We start from the raw sequence: 16,508 nt of genomic DNA, 5'->3' as shown, positions 1-16,508 counted from the left end.
ATGTTGTTCTATTTGCAAAGTACAGACCCAAACGAATACGGGACAGTAAAGCTACAAACAAACTTAGGTCTACAGAATGAGGCGCTTGCATTCAGAATGGTTGACTTCAATACTATCGCTTCATTCGTTATAACAGATGAAACAGATTTCATGGAGATTGAAATAGATGGAAAGAAGCACGAAATAAGATTTCACAATAATGTAGAATATAAGATGGAAACATTAGCTGGAGTGTTAAATGCTCTCATAAATACTACAATAAACAAGGATAACGAAGAAAACTTAATGAATGTTAAACTTATTGCAGGAGTTTTGAAGTTCAGTTATGTGAAGGAGTTTAAGATACCACGAATGAGTCATAGAGTACAACTTCTTTTGGGAGCATACCATATGACATTTCCTTTGAAAAGTGTTGACAAAACGATTGAGATGAAATCTGTTCCATACGTATGTTATGGCAATTGTTTGTACGTTGAGTCAAAAATAGCTAATGTCACAGGTATTTCAGGAGTTAATAGTAAAGGTTCAGTAGAATATAAATCCTTCTGTTATGCAGTCAATTCAATGTTCATTCCAAACGTTCCTGTCATAGCAACTCATTTAGGTAAATGGGTTCGCATTAGTCCTCATAATTTGAAAGACATGCAATTCAGACTTGTTGACTTTCAAGGAGAGCCTGTAGAACTGAAGGCACCAGTGCGAATGACTGTTGAAGTTGACTTTTTAGAAAATATTAAATGCAACAGCTTACAAGAAAACTCAGAGCTAAAAATATAAAGTATGAATGTTATGTATTAGGGTATGAACTTTGGTTGTTGCTGTTTGATGAAACAAATGAGTTAGTTATGTCAGTCAAGAGAACAGAAAAATATTGTGTTAGTGAAAACTGCACCAAGTCAATAAGATTAGGTTTGCATTATGAAGATGAGTTCGATACTGTTGAAGAAGTTTTGGATAGATACTATAAGTTGCTAACTTGAAATTTTTTTTTGACTGACGGCGCAAAGCGCCAAGATGGGCTCAAAGAGCCCTCCTGACTGCTTTAATTTACTAAAACATATTTCAAACAAAGTTTATATTCTGTTGAAAGTTTTGTATACTCGTTCGAATATTTATACTTAAACTCAACTCCTGTAGTTCCTGGTATTTCAATGATGCGGATGTTACCTATTTTCATGAATATTGGAGTTTGACCACAGCATTCGATTTCAGGGTCGAGATAGTCAATGACACATTGTTTTCCTGTTATTCGTGATATAACATTTTCAAGGTCCTCCTTTGTTAGAATTATTTGGTTCTTACTTATAAGATTTATCAAAAGCTTCTTATCGTCTTTGAGTAAAATTGTTTGGTATAACTGAAGAAGGTAATGGTCTACGTTATCTGAAGGATTTGTTTGAACATTTGTGTAAGGGTTGTCGTTGGCTTCTCTTGAAAGAATTTGGTCCAATGGTGGATACTCTAACTTAACATCTGATGTAGCGTTAGCGTTTGAAGCTGTGTTTAAATTCACGGATTTCAGCTCTGGTTCTTTTTCTTTCAAACACTCTGAACTATAGTTCTTTATGACAATATTGTTTGTCGTTCGTGAGTCAACATTTGATGTTGGTTCAATTGGAACATTAACGGCACCAGCTAAGATGGATTTGCTTCTCATTTCATATAGAATAAAAACCTTTTATATGTATGAAATGAACAATATACTCGACAAGGGTTTGAATGTAAAGCTAACGAATGAAAATATTGTTGAATTCACTGAGACAGGAGCTGTGTATAAAGATGTAGAACTACTGAACAAAAGAGCAAAGGGAAGAAGCAGGAATATGAACAAAGGGTGGAAACCTATAAAAATTTATGTCAATGATGGCTCAGGAGGTTCAAACATAAAGTATGCAGAAAGTTATAGAGTTTATGCTCTCAAAGGTGAAAAGCCTTCATTTAAGAACAGCTATTCTAACGCATATCCTCAAAAGCTAACGGATGGGGAAGTGGATGATATGAATGACAGCAAAAATATTAACAGAAATGGCGACAGAGATGCATGGAATTTGTTTACCATCAGTCAATTAAAGCATAAGATTTAAAACAATGTTGGTCGTTCCCATGGAATATTTTTGACTTTAATGGTATTAGTCATGATATGAATCTCAAGGTATGAACGAGGAGAGATGAGAGACTTATATGCTTCCCAAATTTCTTCAAAAGGTAATGTTATACCTGACTGTTTCCAAATGAGTTCAATATCATAGCGTGAGAAACCTTGAAAGATAACGAAGTCAGTTATGAGACGTTTTATGTTTAAAGCAAGGAAACGCCATGTTTGCATAAGTATTGCTACAGTTAAATGGTAATGTCTGACTTTAGTAATGATGTTAGCTAATGGTGAGTCTGGTTTTGACACTAAACCTTTTCCGGCGAAGTCGTCACAAACGAGCAGAGTATTTGAAGGATACTTTTTGAAGGGGTATTTTGAAAGTTTTGATAGAATGTAGTTTGTAAGTCGTTTCATATCGTAAACTCCTGAGTACTGACGTAAGTGGTGTTTGTCAATAATTCTTTCCATCTCTTCTGAAGTCTTTTGCATTCCTGACTGTATGAACTCTACAATAGCATAATATTTTCTCTTACGTCGAATGTAACGTTGAAGAAATTCAATGAGTTCGCTATCTGGAACTTTAACGACGGAGGCTTGAACTTTTGACATGAATGTTTTCGCTGTTGAATCCATAGAGTCTGAAGTTGCTGATATAATGATTTGGTCATAGTAAGAGTCGTTTCCTAAACGCTCTGTTATGAGTATATGACGAATGAGGTTAAATGTCTTACCTGAACCCATCTTTCCACAATAGAAATACACACCATTTGAACAGAACTCATAGTCCTTACTGAAAGGAAGAATAAGAGAAGAGTTAAGTTTGTCTGTAGTTTCATTCATGTCTTCATCTACGTCATGTATTAAATGCTTCATTTAATCTCCATTAAAAACAAGTCAGAAATATTCAGAACATAGCACCGAGTCTAACTGACAAGAGTATAAAGATATACTATGAACACGTTATGATGAAACCAACCAAAATTCAAGAAAGTCAGTATACTTATGAATATCCAAGACATTGGGTAGAGTATGTAGGAGGTGAGAAAGCTATTGAAATAAGACAAGTTAGAAGTATTCCAGCAGGAAGAACAATATTATTGAAGAACTTTAATGTTTTGAGATATAATGATGAAACAAAGAAGCAAGATAGTTTTCCTGTTGCTGTGTATGTGAACTTAGATACAGGAGATGACATGAAAGTTTTTAACACAAAGCTTCAAACGGTAGTGAGAGAACAACTGACTGCGGAAGGGCATCCATTACCTTCAGAAGTTAGCATAGCATATAATTTTGAAACAAATGCAATAGATTTTAAAATCGCCTCTGCAAAGAAGTCAGGTTTTACATTTAATGAAGCAGATGTATATTCGAATGAAAACTTCAAAGCTATTGCATGGTTAGATAATGACGATTGCTTTAAGAAAATCTTTAAATTCAATGACTCAAAGATGTCAATAGATGACCTTCGTGGAATGTTACCATCGACGTTTACAGTAGAAGGTTCAGCAGGATTGCTTACAAAATTGTCAATTGGTGGCATTTGGTCTCGTGAGAACATTGTTATAAAATCCAGTATAAGTGAATTTGCTGAAGAATCTATATTATGTCTTTCAAACTACATGTATTCGCCGCCGAAGCATTATAGTATAACAAACTTTGTCAGTAAGTTTAACATAAGACTTGTTGAACCTTCTTCAATGAAAGATGTTGTGCTACCTAAAGATGGAAAGGATGGACTCATTATTGAGATGATTTTAATAGCATATTAAATGAGCTTGTTCTTGAAGGTCATTCATGATGAAATAACCGTTGTAGAAGATGTTAGCAATTGTTCAGACATTTTGAAGCGAATAGATGAGATAAGAAAGAAGTTAGATAGACCGCAAAGCGGTGAGGGCGAAGCCCGTGAGAACGCTTATGTTTCATTGACTTTCTCCAGTAACGAGAACTTTTATGAGATAATATTGAAGAGAGATGATTTTAATATGGTGTAAATGGTAGCTTGGGCAGCTTTAGGCGCAATGGGAACAAAAGCATTAGCATTTGGAGCAAAAGCACTTGGAGCTTATGACGCAGTAAATAAAATGAGTGGAGGAAGGGTTTCAAAGACATTAGACGCAAATAAAGGAAAGATTGGAGGCTGGGTTGCAAAGAAGTTAAGATTAAATAAAATAGGGCTCATAAATAAAGCATCCAATTTGGTTGCGACTGAGTCAGAAAATGCTTTAGGAAAGGATGATGAGTTTGCAAAACATGCAAAAGACTTTAATGACCAGATGAAAGGTGAAACAATGCATTTAAATAGAGTCGATGGAACTAAAGAAAATGTTTCTTCTCCACAACTTCCACCAGCAGTTCTTCCGTATGGTCCCTATGGAATGTATGGAAACCCTTACGAAAGACCATTTGACCCATTGACTGGTGGAAGTAATTGGTATCATTACAGACGAAGAAGAAAGACAGTCAAGTTGGAGACGGACGTAAAGAAAGCAACTAAAAAGAAACCAAGGAAGAGAGTTATAAAGTAATGAATTCAAGTGGGTAGAAATGAGGTTAGATATCGGGTTAGATCTAACCTTCTACCCTAAATTTATTTTTCACCTCTGACAACGTTTATTTTTTCATTAGTGAGTTCGTTAGTGAAAACGTTAGTGTGGGTGAAAAACCGGGTGAAAAAAGAGGTGAGATTTCACCACTTCACCTAAATTTATTTTTGTGCTATGTTTTCATACGTGTGAAGGTAGTGATATCATTTATTTTAAGTTTATTTTATTTTTACTGAAAATTTTTATTTGGATGTAAATGACAGAACAAAAGCAACTCATTCGAATTCCACAGTATAACAAACATACATTTAAACATTTATTCTTCCTTCCTGAGCATAACATGTTCTTTCAAATACATCCGAGACCAGTTGACTTTTCATTGACTGTGTATAAAGATTGTCATGGTAGTTTTATAAAAACTTATGATGATGAAGGTAAGTTACCAAGACTATGCATTTCAAAACTTGAGAAACTTTATGACTTCAAGTATGACTACAATAGGGTTAACACTGATGATGAAGATATTGAGGAAAATTTATGAGAACGTTTATTTTTTCATTAGTGAGTTCGTTAGTGGGTGAAGAGGTTGGCGGCTTTGTAAATATTTAATGTTAAATTAGTGTTGTCGTTTGTGTTGTAAAATATACGTTAGCGGTTTCGTAAAGTGTCAAATTCACAAGTATTGGGTAAGGTGGAACGCAGTGCCACCATACCCAAGATATGTTTACTAACTGCAAATTTCAAGGCATTGAAAGAGATTGCCTTAAAATTCATGTCTATTGCTGCAACCGAAGCTGATGTGGAAAGAATGATTTCAATTGTGCGGAACCTGCGTAATAGGTTTAATCAAAACGCACGTGAAGAGCTAATAAAGTGTAGAATCCTATTGAAGCTTTTCATGACAAATGAAATCCTGAAAAAGATATTTCCAGATCTGACTGATCTTTAACTTGCCGTAGCTCCTTGATGCTGTAGCTCCATGCTGCAGCTTGACATACTGTAGCCCCTTGATGCTGCTTGATTGTAGATGTTGGCCTTGAATGATGCCGCTTGACCTGCCGTAGCTCCTTGCTGCTGCTTGATCGTAGATGTTGCCCTTGAATGCTGCCGCTTGATTGTAGATGTTGCCCTTGAATGCTGCCGCTTGACCGTAGATGTTGGCTGTGAATGTTATCGCTTCAACCGCTAGCTCCTAACTGCCTCCAAACAGCCGTTTTGCTATGACCTCAATCACTTTTATTTATTATTTTAAATATTATTTAATTTTATTATTTGAATAGGCCAACTTATATTTGAGAAGCTCAATTTGAGACCACTTAATACATTGAAATATCATAAATATTGAAATATTAAAAAGTGTATTTCAAAATATTGAAATTATAAAAATTTATAATACTGAAATTGAGACAAATTAATAAATTCAATGTGTTTTTTTTGAAATAACTCTCAAATATCATTTTTTTGTTTATTTAATGATGAATAAATATGATTGCTTTAGTCAATCATAAAAACTAATTTAAGTTTAAAATAATGAAAGGATAATTTGATCGTTTTTTAAAATACAATTATTTTTGATGATTTGCAAGAATCTTTGAAAAGAATATAATATAGGTTCTATTTTTGTAAAATTTATCCAAATCATGTATTACATAAATTACGATTAAAACGATGAAAGAACCAAAAAGTGTGTTTTGTGTTTTGTTGTTGCGTGTTGGATGCGGGATCCTGTTATTTCCGAAATCGACAAAAAATTTGGAAATTTAATTTCCGAAATCGAAATTATATTAATGTTTTTAATATTCTTATATCAAAAGGATTAAAGTTCATTAAGAGAAAAACAATTCTTCTTCTTCAATCTATTGGCGCATTTATTTCTACACGCCAATAAGGAAGGGAAAATTATAAGACACCATGGTGTCTTCAAAACGCTAATTTTTGATATTTTTAACAACCCTAATACTAGCTGTAACCAAAAAATTAGAGTTGATTCTCTAATTTCAATATTAAAAGTTCATTTATAAGTAGATTATCTAAGAATTTTAGTTTTGATTTATCATTATTTGACGGAAATAGTGCAATTAGATCATGATATGCTTATACAAACCCTTTAATTTAAAAGATATAATTTGCAGTCAGTGTTTTGTTAGAAACAATTTATATTGTACATGAACTCCATGAAATATTAACAAAAAATCACACAGACTTACTTAGAATTTGAGATAATTAAAAAAAATTTATAAAATTTAAAAAACTCTATATTTTTATATAAATAAATAAATTCTATATAGCCTGCTCTGTTTGGCAGCCTCCATCACTACGAGTTGGAGTGCACTGAATTTCGATATCGTGTTTTTCTTCAGGAAGAACTGCAACAGATGTACTTAGTTTCTGAAGAGGAGCTGGAAGCTTTGGCTGAAGTAATGGCCCGATAATAGAAGAAAATCTCTGAGAAATTGGAGATTTTTCAATCGCATTCAAAAATTTTCCAATTTGAGGGGGGACAAGTGGGGCCATGGCCGCAAACGCCTGTGAAGTAATATCAAACAATTCTATGTCAAATCTGTTATTATAACATAAATCAACCAAAGTATTGAAAAACTTGAAATTAATATCGGAGTTCATATGGCAGACATAAGGAGCAAACAATTTTACAAACATTTTGCCAGATCCAGGTAAATTTAGTAAATTTTGTGGTAAAACATCTTTCGAAAGTGATTTAATCGCTGATCTACCGAATGATAGTAAGTATGCTTCAAGAAATTCCGGTGATAAATTGTTAGATTCGTATTGATTTTGAATTGCCTGTAAAAACTCTTCGCATTGATGAAAAGCAGATGGATTGTGTCTTGTTAGCTTGGCCAGGAGGTTTTGGGCTTCGTACATTGCTGATAATTCTGAAACTTCTTTACCTTTATTCAAAATAAAAGGAAATAGTGCATCTATGTACTTACTTGCTGGCATTTCGATGTAAGAGAGTTCGCTACATATGAGAATTAGTCCTCTACGACGAATATAATTTGTTTCATTTGAAATGTCATTTAAATATTTTTCTAATAGTTGTTCTGGGTTATCACATGTTTGAGAAATAGCTATAGCAATGGATTTTTGAATAGAAATGTCTGGATTTGCGAATAAATGTGAATAATTTTCGAATTTTATTCCATCAACTGTTAATAATTTAATAATTTGTACAGCATGCAATGGGCATGATGGTATTTTAAGCGTTTCACATAATAATTGGCAATCTTCCTTCTTAGTTTCTGACATTTTATTAATATAATGAGCTGCAGAGAAACAGGCGCCTAAAAACTTATTGCAATTCTGTTTAATAATGTTAATAAGTGAATTTCCGACATTTGATAAATCTTGAGTTGTTGCAACAGTGATAATTTTAGAAAGAATCCAAAATAACTCGGCTGATGGATTAATTGTTAATTTAACAATAAAATCCTTGATTTCACTCTGAGTTACTGATGCTTTAGTGTCATACTCTGTTATAAAATCGTCATTTTGGTATACAAATTCAGCCTGCATTTCTCAAAATTTTATTGTAAACTAGACACAAAAAACAAGAATTCATAATCACACTTTGGTAAGACAAAATAGCTTATATTTTGATATGTTTTTGATTTTTCTTAGTAAAAAGCTATGATTTCATTCCAATGGAGATAAAAATTTTAAAATTATCTTATTATTCTTAACAAATAATCACAAACATCTAACAATAAGTAAACACACTAAAATATTACATAGTTTAACTTTCAATCAAAGTTTTTTCTGGCGATTTCTTATTGATGAAAGAATTGTGATGTATTATTATAGATATTTGTGTATATAGAATAAATTACAGCTTTACACAATAAGATACTTATTATATGAAAACAATCGCGATTTTCGAGTCCAAATACTAAATGTCATATATAAACAAATGTGTCATATTGTTTGGAGTCTTGCTATCCTATTTAAAAAGAGTTTGATCAATCAGAGCATAATCTGAAATCAATAAGATTATGTCAGGTATGAATTGAATTGAAATTAATCGTTCATATTATGATCAGAGAAATTGAATACTTTACATGTAAGATTTTTTACAAAATTGAATAATGGATCAAGAAGAAACACGTCCAGAATTCAAAGTTGTTATTATGGGTGACTCATCTGTCGGAAAAACAAGTATTGTTCAACGTTTTAACCAAGAAACATTCGATTATAGCATGGATACAACAATTGGCGCTTCATTTTTGACAAAAATAGTTGAAACAGATTTAGGACAAGTCAACTTAAATGTTTGGGATACAGCAGGCCAGGAGAGGTACCGAAGTTTAATTCCTACATATGCAAGAGGCGCTCATGCAGCGATTATTTGTTATGATACTACAATTATGGTTACTTTCGAGGCAGTTCCTAGCTGGATAGAGGAACTCCATAAATTCTGTACAGAAGAAGTTCCTATTTACATTGTTGGAAACAAATCGGATCTGAAGTCAGTAGTTTCTGAAGAACAGGCACATTCACTTGCAGATCAATACCATGCAAAGTACGCCCTTACATCAGCTAAAACTGGAGTAGGAATTACGGACTTATTCAAAATCATTGCAACAGATTTAGCTAAAACTAAAGTAGACTTCAAGAATGATACCGTTGATCTTCAAGCATCAAAAGATAATTCTAAGAAGAAATGTTGTTAAGTATTCCATCTTTGTTACTCAGATTTCTTAATTTTAGTTTATTTGATTATTAATAAACATAATACTATCACGTTTTATACTAATAAATGTTTGCATTTTGCTCAACTCCTTCTTTTTAGTAATAATTTTTTATGATTTTCATTTTTTGAAGCAAAATTTCTGTTTGCTAACAGATAATTTCTTATATATCAAAATTCTCATTTGAAAATGCTCTTGTTTCAATGAAATACTCTTTTGAATAAGATTTGATCGTGATAAGGTGTCGATTACGGATAGGAATTCTATAAAAACTATTAATCATTCTATATAGATCGTGACCACCTCAAAATTTATATAAACAAGTGATAGTTCCCATCATTTTTCGAAACAAAAAAAATGGCGGATGAAAAATTATCTTCTGTTGTCAAGAATATCACCGAAGGTGATATGCCAAATGACCTCGATAGAGCTGCATTAATGGTAATTAATGACTATAACAATACGAAATGGGATCTTGGCACTGGTCCAGACAATGATGGATATCATATGTCAAAAATTTTCGGCGAATACGGATTTAATGTATTCTATATAAGAAACGCGAAGAAGGAGCGCTTCCTTGAACTGTTAGATCACTTCTTCGAGAATACGAAAACACATTTGATTGTTTATTACGTTGGACATGGAACCAACATAAAAGATATCGATGGTGATGAAGATGATGGCTTTGATGAGGCATTTTTCTTTGTTAATGGAGCAGTAGTTGATGACGTTTTGATTAAACATCTTTGCGAAAAGAAGAATCCATCTTCTGTTCTGACTCTTGTTACAGATGCATGTCATAGTGGCTCAATATGGGATATCCAAGGCGGAAATACAAAAGGAAGAACTTTACCTAAAAACGTTATTTCGATATCAGCTGCTAGTGACAAGCAAACAGCAAAACAAACAGTTGTTGAGAAAGTTGAACAAGGTATGTTCTCATACAACTTAAGGAAACTTCTTAGAACAGTTCCAAACGCAAAACCAGCCGAAGTTAAGAAAGGACTCAAGACTGTTCTCGAAAAATTCTGCCAAACATGCAATATAGCACTTACATCACGAGAATTACTTGATTTGCCAATTATGAAACCGTAAATTTTCTTTGTAATTTTATTTTTCTAATGAACAACCCATTTTTCCCTTTAAAATACTTACCAAATGTATATATCTTATGAATATTCAATGATATTTTCATTGATAAAGATATTTCATATTTCATGCTGAATAAAGGTTATATCTATCAAAAGATATCATGACATTGACCATATAATGCTATATCTTAGATTATATTTTCATTTTTATTAATGATATGGATATTTACTTTATTCTCACAAGTTATATTTGGCGCTGAAGTGAACAAATTGATCCTAGGCAACAAGTATGATTATATATCATTAATAATCTTCGGAATTCCTATAGGAATTGGTGTTTCTACGCTTATGTTTTTCGGATGCGGAATTTTTTTCGGATTCACAAAGTTCAATTTACTGATTCATACAGGAATCCTATGCTTCATTTCATATAGCTTAATTACACGTCGATTAATCAAGAAATTAATAAAATTCAGTTTAATAGAGCGACAAAAATTAATAATAATAGCGATTTCAGTTCTTATCTCGTCAATAATATCGTTCAAAATATACAGACCAGCCAAAAATTCAATCCATCCTTTAACTCTGCCGTATTTAGTAAATGAAATTTCATTAATTCAGTCATTTTACAATGGAGTAAATAGCGGGTTTGTAAATATTTTCAAGATAAGACATCCATTTTGTTACCAGTGCATTGCTAGAACGAATTGGCTCACTGCATGTCACTCAGCTATCATGTTTTGTGGTGGATGCAATTTACACTTCGCAATGATTTGTCCTACAGTCTTGTTTTTGACTTCAATTTCGTATATTTTTATTTTTACTTGTTTTGAAGTTACTAACAATATATATTATTCAGTTTCGGGAGTATTAATACTATTCTTTCTAGGTGGACTCGGCATAGTTCGTTACGCTGAAAAAGATGTTGTTGCAGCTCCAAATTCAGATTTTATTTCAACAATTGGTCCTCAAACTGTTGAATGGTGTCATCCTATATATCAATACTTATTTGGTATGAGATCCTCACAATTATCATTGAATTTGGCTGTTCTTTTGTTTTATTTACTTTATCATTCCCAAAAAACTTCATCAAGGCAACATGAATACTGTCTTATAGGCGAAATATTAGGATTATTGATTCCTACACAGTTCCAGACTTTTGTTTCATGCTTAATTTATTTTATATTTTTCATTTTGCAAACAGAACGTTTTGATAAGAAGAAAACATCACTTATGGCTATTCTTTTCTGTTTGTCATTCGCAGCAACGTCATCTCTTCCATTTTTGCAGTTTATTATTCCAAGAGAGACAAATATACCTTTAATCAAATTTGGAGAGATAAATAACAAATACAAAACAGAAGGGATATCATTTCCTTTACTAAGAATGTGGTTTGAAAGATTTGGAATTGGAATTTTTATTCCATTCGGAATAATATTTGTTGATGGATATCTAAGAGCGTCATTGATATCATCATTTATTACATTTTTAATTGGTAACTATATGACGTTCACAATTTTAACACAAGATAATATTAATTATTTTTATCCGATTTGTGCTCAACAGATTGCAATAACAGTAATTTATTCATTTGTTTATCTTATTAGACATGAAAAAGATGAAGAAAAACAAGGATATTATATTGGATTTTCAATTTTAATAATTTTCTTTTTAACAATATCAGCTTTATATGGTTTTCGCAAACAATATGGACATTCAAGGTCATTTTGTGATAAGCAATCAATTACTGCAGCGAAATGGATAAATAAAAACATTCCTAAAAAAGCTGTTTTTGCTGCAGCTCCTGATGAACTTTCTCTTGTTCTTGTTTTGTCTGGAAGAGTGTTGTATACAAGTACTCCAAGTTTAATTGACTCTGCTTCATTTAATTGTACAAACAGAAGAGAAGAAATGGTAGATTTGATCAAAGATCCAACAAATAAAACAATTGTTCCAAAAATAGAATACGTATTTCATACCATTGTTGATAACTACAAAATAGATGATGACGTAGGGAAATGGACTGTTGCATTCCATAATCAGGCTTATACAATATATAAGAGAAACTTAGAATATAAGAAGCCAAAGAAACGCTGATTTTATTTTGTTTATTTTGTTTATAAAGATTATGTTTTTTTATTTGATTTTATAAAGATATTTTGTGACTATATGTTATGAAATAAGGGTTTCGTTTTGCGAAAAAAACGTACAATACGCAATTTCGCTAAAAAACATTTAGCTAGCAATTTCGACCTTTGACTCCACTCAAGACGTCACTTTTTTAATTTTGCGGTATCATATTTTTGGAAAATCTTTATGAATATTATATAAAAAGTCTCTTTAATATCTATATTTCATATTTTTATCGATTTTTAAAGTTTTTGCGAAAAGTATTCAATTATTTTTGCTATTTGTTCGGGTAAATGTCAGATTTGCGACATTTTCTGATATGATATTCAGATTCTACGTTGATAATAATGCATATAGAACCCTCTTGCTATTGTGTCAAAATTGCGAAACCGATAGCAAAAATATCTCGCAATATCAAAATTGAGATATTGAGTGAATTATGCATTATAGAGATTAAAAATTTGATTTGTGAAAACATCTCATCAGTTTCTAGCTAATTCAAAAATCTTTACTATCTTATTCGATTAAAATGAAAAGGGAATAGTTTCATTATGCTTTAAATGACAGCCTTATAATATAATCATAGTTTTCGCTCAATATGCAGCATTTTTTTTTCGAAATCTATGGTCAATGTCCTAAATACTGATTGCTTTGCATTCATATCTCTTACATTTTCTATACCCACATCACTATTCATTGCTATTCCTATCTTTTTCATTTTTGTTTGTTTCTCATAATTTCTCAAAAAACATGACAACTTGATATTTGTAAATATCATACTTTATAACGTAAATAAGAACTTGACCTATTAAGAAAAGCAGTAATGAAAAGAAAATCTGAAATTCATAAAAATTACAAGTTTCTGATGACAATTAGCTTAATTAAACCAGGTACAAGATTATATAATTGTATTTTCTATCCAATTATCCATATAATATCTTATCCAGAAAAAATAACTTGATCAATACCAAATGATTTTTTAACTAGTAAATAAAGTATTTTCTTTACACACACATTGTATATCATAGTTTTTTTTTTTGGTTTCGCAAAACATCCAAAAACAAATATGCTATAAAAGTGACAATTTTAGCAAAACGAAACCCTTATATGAAATAGTCTTTAATTGGTCTCTGATTATGTAAATAATTAATAAAGAGAATAATATTATTCGGAAGAAGGTTATGAGATTTTATGGACAGATATATTATAATTATTTGATAATGAATTGTTCTTTGAGGCTTTGCAGCATGAACTGACCTTTGGAGAGACCAGATTATTTTATCCTATTAATGACTTCTATTAAGAGTGAGAACTAGAATATCATTGCTTATTAGAATAAATACTTATCACATAGAAAGGAGCTCTCTTTTTTACAGATTTCCATATCAGCAGTTCTATTCTAGTAGGATCAATTTGAGATGGAGGAAATCCTCTATGTTATTCAATAATATGGCATTATCGAGAAGAAATTTCATATAAAACTTTGATGTGTGCGATTATTTTACATTGAAAAATAAATTCTATTTTAATCAAAATATTTACTTGTGAGAGATTACACATACCTTGTTGTCTTTGTTATCGATCTTTCAATAGTTTACATTTGACAAAAAATTGTCAAATATAAATGGTCGCATATAGTTTCCTTGATGCTCTTAGATCTTTATCATGGAACAACATCCAAACTATGATAAAGAACTTCAATCCAACTGAAGCATATAATTTGCTGATGAAAATACCATATACTCCAATTTTACTTTACATCCAGACAACATGGTGCTGCTTTTCATTAAGATTTAGCAGAAGAACCAAAAATTACGGCTTCTTTAATTCAGTTTTCATGGTGATTCTTTCATTTATTTTGACATTTGGAAGCAGATCTGTTGTTGCTTATTTGTTACACCGTCCATTCCCATTCTTAGAGAACCGTGATCAGTTAACACCATTCTTTATTGTCGCTGGTTTAATGTTTTTCCTTAAATTTGACATTGTTTATCGTCTTTCCTTCGTTGTTTATCTTTTCCTTATTCCTATACAGTGCTTCAACCAAATTAAGCTCTTGACAATCTGCACACGCCATCGTTTCCCATTACCTTTGACTATTGTACTTGTAAATATGGAAGTCATTATAATGGTACTTTTATCATTAGTTCGTTACACACAAAGACTCTTCTACGCTTCCGAATTTACTTTGATTCTTAATTCCGCTTTAATTTACGCACAAAGTTATTATCTCTTCAAGCGATACTCCAATGCGAAGAAGACACTTATGATGTTGGCTATTATGGGTTTAACTTCTTATTTCGCCGCTGTCATTGATTTGTTCAAGTCAATGAAAGAATTATCAACTGATTACGACCAAATTTTGAAGCAACAGCAGGAATTACTTCAACAACAGAAGGAATTACTTAAACAGAAGAAGGCAACGCCAAAGGTTACAGAAGAACCAATTCAATACGAATAAAGATTTTAATTGTTAGCAAAGCTATCTAAAATGTTTTTATTTTTACTAATAAATGATTATATCAAAACAGATCCTTATAAATAAACTCATCGAACTTAATTTCTTTAGCAAAAATAGAAATAATTTCTAAATTTCATGATAATTATATGTTTTATAGGCGTTTCAATTAGTACACACCAACATAGTTATACAGGACAATTTCCTTTCAAAAAATTAAAAACCGCTCCGATCCGAATATTTATATCAAAGATACAACAGAGCATGATTGACATTATTTTTTCAGTACGTCAAGAAGAATCATTTATTGAATTCTTTGGTAATGCTACTTACGTCACCTGGTCCATACTCAGTTGGAAATGCGAATTCTTTCTTCATTAGAAGATGCATATATGTCGACCTGCACCCACAAGAAGGAATTCGATTCCTCGAAACAACCGAAAATATGTGTATTTTCATTAATGATACTACTTTCCGATCTTGTTTCACAGATTATCAAAGTCAGAGCGGTGGCTCATTTTATTGGCGAGATCAAGGTATAGTTGCATTCAATGTTACAATTGTTATGACACATCTTGGTGTTCGAAAACAGGCCAAGAATACGGGACCACTGTTTCATCGAACGGCATAAACCATTGTAATTTTACCACTTTATTCAACTTGGGCATTGACAGAGAATTATATGAATATTCAGTCGGTCAATCAAAGGGGAGTATTTTTATCAATAACATCAACCAAACTGATTCCAGATGTAACAATCGTGTTGGTTTAACCATGGGTAACTATATAGTTTGTAATCAAAGATTTTCTAATTTTAGAAATTTATTAAATGGATTGTGTGATTGTATATTTTTACAATTTATTACTGAAAAACTTTCATATATAGAAAACATTAACTTTATTAACAATACATCAATACAAAGTATTTACCGTAATAGCAAAATAGGCCTGACCACTTATGATAAATGCTTTTTTAAAGATAATACATGCAAATACATCATATCTTGTTATTCATCAGTATTGAAAATAGCTAATATGTATATTGAAAATTTATCACAAATTAGTGGGATTGTATCATATTCCAATACCAAATCTGCTGAAGATATTCCAATTATTATTATTCTTTTGGATGAAGATGTTTGTCTAAGAACAAATTATCCCTTAGAAAGTAATAATTATAAAATATTTTCATTTGGTTTTAATTTTCTCAATTTCTATAAGGTCGCCAAAAAAAGTGCGGAAACTAAAAACCGCAGTTTGAGTACTTTCTGAGGGTCTGTTTGTCAGAAAGTATACATTTGTAAACTTTCTGACACTCAAATTTTTTTGGTCCTTTCAAAGTTTTTGACAATGTCAAAAAGTATACATCGGGGCTCTCAATTTTCCTCTCAAACGGCGGTTTTTTAAAAACGCTCATTTTTTCATCGACCTTATCGCCATTCTTAATTAAATTATCCAGCAATATTGAAAAGAATTTTCTTT

The 16,508-nt window shown here is 31.6% G+C and overlaps 11 protein-coding genes across 11 annotated transcripts, besides 1 other annotated feature; 8 read left to right on the top strand and 3 right to left on the bottom strand.

Moving 5' to 3' along the window:
• TVAGG3_0730570 (uncharacterized protein) lies at positions 1 to 777 on the top strand (the record flags this gene model as incomplete). Its single annotated transcript, XM_051244489.1, has 1 exon — positions 1 to 777. The coding sequence occupies one exon, from the start codon at positions 1 to 3 to the stop codon at positions 775 to 777; it is 777 nt and encodes a 258-aa protein (XP_051091076.1).
• Positions 1 to 5,374: part of a mobile genetic element that runs on past the window's edge.
• Positions 1,043 to 1,657, bottom strand: TVAGG3_0730560 (uncharacterized protein; the record flags this gene model as incomplete). Its single annotated transcript, XM_051244488.1, has 1 exon — positions 1,043 to 1,657. One exon carries the CDS (start codon positions 1,655 to 1,657, stop codon positions 1,043 to 1,045), a length of 615 nt encoding a protein of 204 aa, XP_051091075.1.
• Positions 1,683 to 2,084, top strand: TVAGG3_0730550 (uncharacterized protein; the record flags this gene model as incomplete). Its single annotated transcript, XM_001314667.1, has 1 exon — positions 1,683 to 2,084. The coding sequence occupies one exon, from the start codon at positions 1,683 to 1,685 to the stop codon at positions 2,082 to 2,084; it is 402 nt and encodes a 133-aa protein (XP_001314701.1).
• TVAGG3_0730540 (protein of unknown function, DUF4106 family) lies at positions 2,081 to 2,935 on the bottom strand (the record flags this gene model as incomplete). The annotated part of the gene is made up of 1 exon (XM_051244487.1): positions 2,081 to 2,935. The coding sequence occupies one exon, from the start codon at positions 2,933 to 2,935 to the stop codon at positions 2,081 to 2,083; it is 855 nt and encodes a 284-aa protein (XP_051091074.1).
• On the top strand, positions 2,986 to 3,864 carry TVAGG3_0730530 (uncharacterized protein; the record flags this gene model as incomplete). Its single annotated transcript, XM_051244486.1, has 1 exon — positions 2,986 to 3,864. A coding segment is annotated over one exon (879 nt), but the record flags the coding sequence as incomplete, so codon positions are not given.
• Positions 4,090 to 4,623, top strand: TVAGG3_0730520 (protein of unknown function, DUF4107 family; the record flags this gene model as incomplete). The annotated part of the gene is made up of 1 exon (XM_001314669.1): positions 4,090 to 4,623. One exon carries the CDS (start codon positions 4,090 to 4,092, stop codon positions 4,621 to 4,623), a length of 534 nt encoding a protein of 177 aa, XP_001314703.1.
• Positions 5,375 to 6,898: 1,524 nt separating the features above from the next.
• Positions 6,899 to 8,175, bottom strand: TVAGG3_0730500 (armadillo (ARM) repeat-containing protein family; the record flags this gene model as incomplete). Its single annotated transcript, XM_001314670.1, has 1 exon — positions 6,922 to 8,175. One exon carries the CDS (start codon positions 8,173 to 8,175, stop codon positions 6,922 to 6,924), a length of 1,254 nt encoding a protein of 417 aa, XP_001314704.1.
• A 536-nt stretch (positions 8,176 to 8,711) lies between these two features.
• Positions 8,712 to 9,434, top strand: TVAGG3_0730490 (small Rab GTPase RabX12; the record flags this gene model as incomplete). Its single annotated transcript, XM_001314671.1, has 1 exon — positions 8,745 to 9,329. One exon carries the CDS (start codon positions 8,745 to 8,747, stop codon positions 9,327 to 9,329), a length of 585 nt encoding a protein of 194 aa, XP_001314705.1.
• A 218-nt stretch (positions 9,435 to 9,652) lies between these two features.
• Positions 9,653 to 10,468, top strand: TVAGG3_0730480 (cysteine-type peptidase protein; the record flags this gene model as incomplete). Its single annotated transcript, XM_001314672.1, has 1 exon — positions 9,705 to 10,442. The coding sequence occupies one exon, from the start codon at positions 9,705 to 9,707 to the stop codon at positions 10,440 to 10,442; it is 738 nt and encodes a 245-aa protein (XP_001314706.1).
• A 199-nt stretch (positions 10,469 to 10,667) lies between these two features.
• Positions 10,668 to 12,703, top strand: TVAGG3_0730470 (uncharacterized protein; the record flags this gene model as incomplete). Its single annotated transcript, XM_001314673.1, has 1 exon — positions 11,174 to 12,535. One exon carries the CDS (start codon positions 11,174 to 11,176, stop codon positions 12,533 to 12,535), a length of 1,362 nt encoding a protein of 453 aa, XP_001314707.1.
• A 1,489-nt stretch (positions 12,704 to 14,192) lies between these two features.
• On the top strand, positions 14,193 to 15,130 carry TVAGG3_0730460 (uncharacterized protein; the record flags this gene model as incomplete). The annotated part of the gene is made up of 1 exon (XM_001314674.1): positions 14,193 to 15,029. One exon carries the CDS (start codon positions 14,193 to 14,195, stop codon positions 15,027 to 15,029), a length of 837 nt encoding a protein of 278 aa, XP_001314708.1.
• Positions 15,131 to 16,508: the final 1,378 nt, after the last annotated feature.

Source organism: Trichomonas vaginalis, chromosome III, assembly GCF_026262505.1.
Source record: "Trichomonas vaginalis G3 chromosome III, whole genome shotgun sequence".
NCBI lineage: Eukaryota > Parabasalia > Trichomonadida > Trichomonadidae > Trichomonas > Trichomonas vaginalis.
The sequence above is the reverse complement of the archived record's forward strand: the minus strand, read 5'-3'. Positions and strand labels throughout refer to the sequence as shown.